This window comes from Scomber scombrus, chromosome 15 (genome assembly GCF_963691925.1).
Source record: "Scomber scombrus chromosome 15, fScoSco1.1, whole genome shotgun sequence".
In the NCBI taxonomy this organism is placed as follows: domain Eukaryota; kingdom Metazoa; phylum Chordata; class Actinopteri; order Scombriformes; family Scombridae; genus Scomber; species Scomber scombrus.
Window position 1 is genome coordinate 253,464 of NC_084984.1, and position 9,884 is coordinate 263,347.

At 39.7% G+C, this 9,884-nt stretch overlaps 1 protein-coding gene across 1 annotated transcript; it reads left to right on the forward strand.

Annotated features, from left to right (window-relative positions):
- slc25a46 (solute carrier family 25 member 46) lies at positions 1–9,884 on the forward strand. Its single transcript, XM_062434340.1, has 8 exons — positions 1–420; positions 827–869; positions 1,222–1,279; positions 1,395–1,472; positions 3,207–3,307; positions 8,319–8,375; positions 8,461–8,518; positions 8,619–9,884. The coding sequence occupies exons 1-8, from the start codon at positions 159–161 to the stop codon at positions 9,213–9,215; spliced, it is 1,254 nt and encodes a 417-aa protein (XP_062290324.1). The 5' UTR covers positions 1–158; the 3' UTR covers positions 9,216–9,884.

A 9,884-nucleotide genomic window follows, 5' to 3' on the forward strand; every position in this document is an offset into this window, starting at 1 on the left:
TGCAGGTGAGTGCTTGATGTTGTTTTCTTGCAGCGGGTCAAACCGTCAGGGTTACGGTTCCTCCGGTGACTGATCCTCCGGTACTTTACCGGGACCTGGATGCGTGCAGTCTAACACTCCTCTGTATCCGTGAACCGGACCTCAGTCTCGGTGTCCTCATGGCCTCCAGGCGGCCGGACAGCTTCGACGGGCTCGGTTACCGGGGCCGCGATGACCCGCTGTACGGAGCGGGATACCCGGTGAGGAGCGCCGGAGCCCCCGCGGAACCGCAGCTCCACCACTGGGTCACCACGCCACCGGACATCCCCGGCAGCCGCAACCTGTACGGAGCAGACCGGACACCGCTGCACGACGAGCCGCCGGAGCCCGGAGCTCCCGCAGCCGGCTGGGACGCTCCGCAGCCCGGCGTGCCGCCCGCAGGTTGGTCGGTGTAGCTGCACGGAGGGGGTTAGCTCCCAGGCTAGCGGTAGAATGGGAAGTGAATGGAAAAGGCTAAGTGCTACATGACAGTTAGCTCCCAGGCTAGCGGTAGAATGGGAAGTAAATGGAAAAGGCTAATTGCTACTTGACAGTTAGCTCCCAGGCTAGCGGTAGAATGGGAAGTAAATGGAAAAGGCTAACTGCTACATGACAGTTAGCTCCCAGGCTAGCGGTAGAATGGGAAGTGAATGGGAAAGGCTAACTAGCTCCCAGGCTAGCGGTAGAATGGGAAGTGAATGGGAAAGGCTAACAGCTACATGATAGTTAGCTCCCAGGCTAATCTATATGGAAGTTAATATGATGATGATGATGATGATGATGATGGTGGTGGTGGTGTGTTTTGCAGAGCAGCTGAATCGATTCGCTGGTTTTGGGATCGGACTCGTCAGGTTGGAAATGTTTCTGTTTATTAACATTAAAAGTTTGATTGATAAGCTGTCAGCCAATCACAGGCCGTAGAGAGGACCATGTGACCTGGCGTCGTTTAAACAGCTGATCCAATTTAATTTAAAATAATTTAGTTTGATTCCTGCTGACACCTGTGTGTGTGTGTGTATGTGTATATATGTGTGTATGTGTGTGTGTATATATGTATATATGTGTGTGTGTGTGTGTGTGTATATATGTGTGTGTGTGTATATATATGTGTATGTGTGTGTGTGTGTATATATGTATGTGTGTGTGTGTGTGTGTGTGTGTGTGTGTGTGTGTGTGTGTGTGTGTGTGTGTGTGTGTGTATAGTCTCTTCACAGAAAACGTGTTGGCTCATCCCTGCATCGTGTTTCGCAGACAGTGTCAGGTGAGCCCCTTTATGATGTCATCAGGTCTTCTGTGATGTCATCAGGTGTTCTTCAGTAAATTAATGATTAACGAGCGTCTCATCCTGCTGCTCTCTGATTGGCTGCTGGTTTCAGGTGAATTACCACGCTCGCTGTTACCACCTGACTCCGTTCAGCGCCGTCGCCGTCATGTACTCCATCACCAAGGCTCAGGTAGGCAGCACCGGGATCAATAATGACTACTGATGACAGGGATCAATAATGACTGTTGATTATCAGGGATCAATAATGACTACTGATGACAGGGATCAATAATGACTATTGATGATCAGGGATCAATAATGACTACTGATGATCAGGGATCAATAATGACTATTGATGATCAGGGATCAATAATGACTATTGATGATCAGGGATCAATAATGACTACTGATGATCAGGGATCAATAATGACTACTGATGACAGGGATCAATAATGACTACTGATGATCAGGGATCAATAATGACTATTGATGATCAGGGATCAATAATGACTACTGATGATCAGGGATCAATAATGACTACTGATGATCAGGGATCAATAATGACTACTGATGATCAGGGATCAATAATGACTATTGATGATCAGGGATCAATAATGACTATTGATGATCAGGGATCAATAATGACTATTGATGATCAGGGATCAATAATGACTACTGATGATCAGGGATCAATAATGACTATTGATGATCAGGGATCAATAATGACTACTGAGGATCAGGGATCAATAATGACTACTGATGACAGGGATCAATAATGACTATTGAGGATCAGGGATCAATAATGACTACTGATGACAGGGATCAATAATGACTACTGAGGATCAAGGATCAATAATGACTACTGAGGATCAAGGATCAATAATGACTACTGATGATCAGGGATCAATAATGACTACTGATGATCAGGGATCAATAATGACTATTGATGATCAGGGATCAATAATGACTATTGATGATCAGGGATCAATAATGACTACTGAGGATCAGGGATCAATAATGACTACTGATGACAGGGATCAATAATGACTATTGAGGATCAGGGATCAATAATGACTACTGATGACAGGGATCAATAATGACTATTGATGATCAGGGATCAATAATGACTACTGAGGATCAGGGATCAATAATGACTACTGAGGATCAGGGATCAATAATGACTACTGATGACAGGGATCAATAATGACTACTGAGGATCAGGGATCAATAATGACTACTGATGATCAGGGATCAATAATGACTATTGATGATCAGGGATCAATAATGACTATTGATGATCAGGGATCAATAATGACTATTGATGATCAGGGATCAATAATGACTACTGATGACAGGGATCAATAATGACTACTGAGGATCAGGGATCAATAATGACTACTGATGATCAGGGATCAATAATGACTATTGATGATCAGCGATCAATAATGACTATTGAGGATCAGGGATCAATAATGACTATTGAGGATCAGGGATCAATAATGACTACTGATGACAGGGATCAATAATGACTACTGATGATCAGGGATCAATAATGACTACTGATGATCAGGGATCAATAATGACTATTGATGATCAGGGATCAATAATGACTACTGATGATCAGGGATCAATAATGACTATTGAGGATCAGGGATCAATAATGACTATTGATGATCAGGGATCAATAATGACTATTGAGGATCAGGGATCAATAATGACTACTGAGGATCAGGGATCAATAATGACTACTGAGGATCAGGGATCAATAATGACTACTGATGATCAGGGATCAATAATGACTATTGAGGATCAGGGATCAATAATGACTATTGAGGATCAGGGATCAATAATGACTACTGATGATCAGGGATCAATAATGACTACTGATGATCAGGGATCAATAATGCCTATTGATGATGTGCAGGGTGTGAAGGCTCTGTGGAAGGGGATGGGCAGCACTTTCATCGTCCACGGCGTCACACTGGGAGCTGAGGGCATCATCAGCGAGTTCACACCGTTACCACGGTAACCACACACTGCACCACAGCTGCTGTAGTATTCAGGTGTTATTACTGTAGTAATCAGGTGTTATTACTGTAGTATTCAGGTGTTATTACTGTAGTAATCAGGTGTTATTACTGTAGTAATCAGGTGTTATTACTGTAGTAATCAGGTGTTATTACTGCAGTATTCAGGTGTTATTACTGTAGTATTCAGGTGTTATTACTGTAGTATTCAGGTGTTATTACTGTAGTATTCAGGTGTTATTACTGTAGTATTCAGGTGTTATTACTGTAGTATTCAGGTGTTATTACTGTAGTATTCAGGTGTTATTACTGTAGTAATCAGGTGTTATTACTGTAGTATTCATGTGTTATTACTGTAGCATTCATGTGTTATTACTGTAGTAATCAGGTGTTATTACTGCAGTAATCAGGTGTTATTACTGTAGTATTCAGGTGTTATTACTGTAGTAATCAGGTGTTATTACTGCAGTAATCATGTGTTATTACTGTAGTAATCAGGTGTTATTACTGCAGTAATCAGGTGTTATTACTGTAGTATTCAGGTGTTATTACTGTAGTAATCAGGTGTTATTACTGTAGTAATCAGGTGTTATTACTGTAGTATTCAGGTGTTATTACTGTAGTAATCAGGTGTTATTACTGTAGTAATCAGGTGTTATTACTGCAGTAATCAGGTGTTATTACTGCAGTAATCAGGTGTTATTACTGTAGTAATCAGGTGTTATTACTGCAGTAATCAGGTGTTATTACTGTAGTAATCAGGTGTTATTACTGCAGTATTCAGGTGTTATTACTGTAGTAATCAGGTGTTATTACTGCAGTAATCAGGTGTTATTACTGCAGTATTCAGGTGTTATTACTGCAGTAATCATGTGTTATTACTGTAGTATTCAGGTGTTATTACTGCAGTAATCAGGTGTTATTACTGTAGTATTCAGGTGTTATTACTGTAGTAATCAGGTGTTATTACTGCAGTATTCAGGTGTTATTACTGCAGTAATCAGGTGTTATTACTGCAGTAATCAGGTGTTATTACTGTAGTATTCATGTGTTATTACTGTAGTAATCAGGTGTTATTACTGCAGTAATCATGTGTTATTACTGTAGTAATCAGGTGTTATTACTGTAGTAATCATGTGTTATTACTGTAGTAATCATGTGTTATTACTGTAGTAATCAGGTGTTATTACTGTAGTAATCAGGTGTTATTACTGTAGTATTCATGTGTTATTACTGCAGTATTCATGTGTTATTACTGTAGTATTCATGTGTTATTACTGTAGTATTCAGGTGTTATTACTGCAGTATTCAGGTGTTATTACTGCAGTAATCAGGTGTTATTACTGTAGTATTCAGGTGTTATTACTGTAGTATTCAGGTGTTATTACTGCAGTATTCATGTGTTATTACTGTAGTATTCAGGTGTTATTACTGTAGTATTCAGGTGTTATTACTGCAGTATTCAGGTGTTATTACTGTAGTATTCATGTGTTATTACTGCAGTAATCAGGTGTTATTACTGTAGTATTCATGTGTTATTACTGCAGTAATCAGGTGTTATTACTGTAGTATTCATGTGTTATTACTGCAGTATTCAGGTGTTATTACTGTAGTATTCATGTGTTATTACTGCAGTATTCATGTGTTATTACTGTAGTATTCAGGTGTTATTACTGTAGTATTCAGGTGTTATTACTGCAGTATTCATGTGTTATTACTGTAGTATTCATGTGTTATTACTGTAGTATTCATGTGTTATTACTGCAGTAATCAGGTGTTATTACTGTAGTAATCAGGTGTTATTACTGCAGTAATCAGGTGTTATTACTGTAGTATTCATGTGTTATTACTGCAGTAATCAGGTGTTATTACTGCAGTAATCAGGTGTTATTACTGTAGTATTCAGGTGTTATTACTGCAGTAATCAGGTGTTATTACTGTAGTATTCAGGTGTTATTACTGCAGTATTCAGGTGTTATTACTGTAGTATTCAGGTGTTATTACTGCAGTAATCAGGTGTTATTACTGTAGTATTCAGGTGTTATTACTGCAGTAATCAGGTGTTATTACTGCAGTATTCATGTGTTATTACTGCAGTATTCATGTGTTATTACTGTAGTAATCAGGTGTTATTACTGCAGTAATCAGGTGTTATTACTGTAGTATTCAGGTGTTATTACTGTAGTAATCAGGTGTTATTACTGTAGTATTCAGGTGTTATTACTGTAGTAATCAGGTGTTATTACTGTAGTAATCAGGTGTTATTACTGCAGTAATCAGGTGTTATTACTGTAGTAATCAGGTGTTATTACTGCAGTAATCATGTGTTATTACTGTAGTAATCAGGTGTTATTACTGTAGTAATCAGGTGTTATTACTGTAGTAATCAGGTGTTATTACTGTAGTAATCAGGTGTTATTACTGCAGTAATCAGGTGTTATTACTGTAGTATTCAGGTGTTATTACTGTAGTAATCAGGTGTTATTACTGCAGTAATCAGGTGTTATTACTGTAGTAATCAGGTGTTATTACTGCAGTAATCAGGTGTTATTACTGTAGTATTCATGTGTTATTACTGCAGTATTCATGTGTTATTACTGTAGTAATCAGGTGTTATTACTGTAGTATTCATGTGTTATTACTGTAGTATTCAGGTGTTATTACTGTAGTAATCAGGTGTTATTACTGTAGTAATCATGTGTTATTACTGTAGTAATCAGGTGTTATTACTGTAGTATTCAGGTGTTATTACTGTAGTAATCATGTGTTATTACTGTAGTATTCAGGTGTTATTACTGCAGTAATCATGTGTTATTACTGTAGTATTCATGTGTTATTACTGCAGTATTCAGGTGTTATTACTGTAGTATTCATGTGTTATTACTGCAGTATTCATGTGTTATTACTGTAGTATTCAGGTGTTATTACTGTAGTATTCAGGTGTTATTACTGCAGTATTCATGTGTTATTACTGTAGTATTCATGTGTTATTACTGTAGTATTCATGTGTTATTACTGCAGTAATCAGGTGTTATTACTGCAGTAATCAGGTGTTATTACTGCAGTAATCAGGTGTTATTACTGTAGTATTCATGTGTTATTACTGCAGTAATCAGGTGTTATTACTGCAGTAATCAGGTGTTATTACTGTAGTATTCATGTGTTATTACTGTAGTATTCAGGTGTTATTACTGCAGTAATCAGGTGTTATTACTGTAGTATTCAGGTGTTATTACTGTAGTAATCAGGTGTTATTACTGTAGTAATCAGGTGTTATTACTGCAGTAATCAGGTGTTATTACTGCAGTAATCAGGTGTTATTACTGTAGTAATCAGGTGTTATTACTGCAGTAATCAGGTGTTATTACTGCAGTAATCAGGTGTTATTACTGTAGTATTCATGTGTTATTACTGCAGTATTCATGTGTTATTACTGTAGTAATCAGGTGTTATTACTGTAGTAATCAGGTGTTATTACTGCAGTAATCAGGTGTTATTACTGTAGTATTCATGTGTTATTACTGTAGTATTCATGTGTTATTACTGTAGTAATCAGGTGTTATTACTGTAGTAATCAGGTGTTATTACTGCAGTAATCAGGTGTTATTACTGCAGTAATCAGGTGTTATTACTGTAGTATTCATGTGTTATTACTGCAGTATTCATGTGTTATTACTGTAGTAATCAGGTGTTATTACTGTAGTATTCATGTGTTATTACTGCAGTAATCAGGTGTTATTACTGTAGTATTCATGTGTTATTACTGTAGTAATCAGGTGTTATTACTGTAGTATTCAGGTGTTATTACTGTAGTATTCATGTGTTATTACTGTAGTAATCAGGTGTTATTACTGCAGTAATCAGGTGTTATTACTGCAGTAATCAGGTGTTATTACTGTAGTATTCAGGTGTTATTACTGTAGTATTCAGGTGTTATTACTGTAGTATTCAGGTGTTATTACTGCAGTAATCAGGTGTTATTACTGTAGTATTCATGTGTTATTACTGTAGTATTCAGGTGTTATTACTGTAGTATTCAGGTGTTATTACTGCAGTAATCAGGTGTTATTACTGTAGTATTCAGGTGTTATTACTGTAGTATTCATGTGTTATTACTGTAGTAATCAGGTGTTATTACTGCAGTAATCAGGTGTTATTACTGTAGTATTCATGTGTTATTACTGTAGTAATCAGGTGTTATTACTGTAGTATTCAGGTGTTATTACTGTAGTATTCATGTGTTATTACTGTAGTAATCAGGTGTTATTACTGCAGTAATCAGGTGTTATTACTGCAGTAATCAGGTGTTATTACTGTAGTAATCAGGTGCTATTACTGCAGTATTCAGGTGTTATTACTGTAGTATTCAGGTGTTATTACTGCAGTATTCATGTGTTATTACTGTAGTATTCAGGTGTTATTACTGTAGTATTCAGGTGTTATTACTGTAGTATTCAGGTGTTATTACTGTAGTATTCAGGTGTTATTACTGTAGTATTCAGGTGTTATTACTGCAGTAATCATGTGTTATTACTGTAGTATTCAGGTGTTATTACTGTAGTATTCAGGTGTTATTACTGCAGTAATCAGGTGTTATTACTGCAGTAATCAGGTGTTATTACTGCAGTAATCAGGTGTTATTACTGTAGTATTCAGGTGTTATTACTGCAGTAATCAGGTGTTATTACTGTAGTATTCAGGTGTTATTACTGTAGTAATCAGGTGTTATTACTGTAGTAATCAGGTGTTATTACTGCAGTAATCAGGTGTTATTACTGCAGTAATCAGGTGTTATTACTGTAGTATTCAGGTGTTATTACTGTAGTATTCAGGTGTTATTACTGCAGTATTCAGGTGTTATTACTGTAGTATTCAGGTGTTATTACTGTAGTATTCAGGTGTTATTACTGCAGTATTCAGGTGTTATTACTGTAGTAATCAGGTGTTATTACTGTAGTAATCAGGTGTTATTACTGCAGTAATCAGGTGTGTGTTTGTTTCTGTTGCAGGGAGCTCCCTCACAGGTGGGGCTGGAAGCAGCTGGCGGGACACCTGCTTCTCAAAGGGTCAGTTCATTTCTTCTTCTACTGTTTCACTCTGCAGGTGTAGTACATGTGTAGTAACTCCGTTTTATCTGTGTGTATCTTGCAGGTTAACAGCTGTGGTCGCTCTGCCGTTTTACTGCGCCAGCCTCATCGAGACCGTGCAGGTGATTATTGATTATTGATTATTGATTATTGATTAGTCGTTCAGACTGAAACCGTCTGGTATTAATCGGTTTATCTTCCCATCATGCCCCTGTGCTGCAGAGTGAGATCGTGCGTGATGATTCGTCAGCGGGTCTGCTGGACTGTGTGAGGGAGGGGCTGACCCGGCTGTTGGGGGTCGGTGCTCCTCACAGCCACCGCCTGCTGCCGCTCAGCTACATGCTACTTCCTGCCGCGCTGCACGCCGTGCTGCGCTACGCCATCTCTGCCTCCGTCCAGCGGGTGGCGCTGTGGCTGCACCAGAGGGGCAGGAAGCAGCGCAGCGACCCCGCCAACCCGCTGGACGCTTACTTCCCCGAGCTGGCGGCGGCGTGGGCGGGGTCTCTGGTGGCCGACGTGGTCCTGTTCCCGCTGGAGACGGCGCTGCACCGGCTCGGCCTGCAGGGGACGCGCACCATCATCGACGCCACGGACGGAGCCGTCGCCGCGGGTAACGGCGGCAGCCCGCTGGTGCTGCCCGTCAACACGCAGTACGACGGCTTCGCCGACTGTCTCCACGCCATCCGGCGTAAGGAGGGGGGGGCGGGCTTCTACCGCGGCTTCGGGGCGCTGGTGGCGCAGTACGCGCTGCACGGAGCGCTGCTCGCTGCCGCCAGGACACTGCTGAGGCTGCTGCTGCTGGAGGGCAAGGCCAGCTAGAGCCGTCGCCATGGAGACGCATCACCATCATTTCATCCACCGCTTCACCCAGTAGAGCATCACTGTCGCCACGGCAACCACGTTTAAAAGGCTGAAGGACTCAGTGAAAACATGAGCGACAAAAATATTAAATAAAAAAAAAATCTTTAGTTTATTATTATTGTAAAAGTTTGATCAATAAACTGCTGATCAGGAAGTGATCATGTGACCGGACCACCTAGCAACAGCTTAGCAACCAGCTGGAACGTAAACAACTTCCTTGCTGTTCTCTACTGTAGTGTTAGCCTAGCTTAGCACAAACACTGGAAGCGGAGGGAAACTGCTAGCGTAGCTCCACAGGTGTCACTTCCTGCCTTTAAACTAAATGTTGTGGTCCCGTCGCCATGGAGATGCGGCGTCACTTCCTGTCCAGCATGAGAGCATGACATCATTAACCTGCTTGTGTTGAACTCTGACAGCTGATTGGTCGCCCGTCACGTGTATATTGATCCACTTTTTATTTATATAAAGTTGTAAAAATGAACGAAGGTAGAGTTAGATCAAATTATAAGTCATCAATAAATCAATCAATAAATATTCAGCTTTTTTATTGATTTGTGCACTTTGTGTTTTTGCTGCTGTTTGTTGAAACTTGATGTAGAAAAATAAATAAGTTCAGTGTTTAAATGA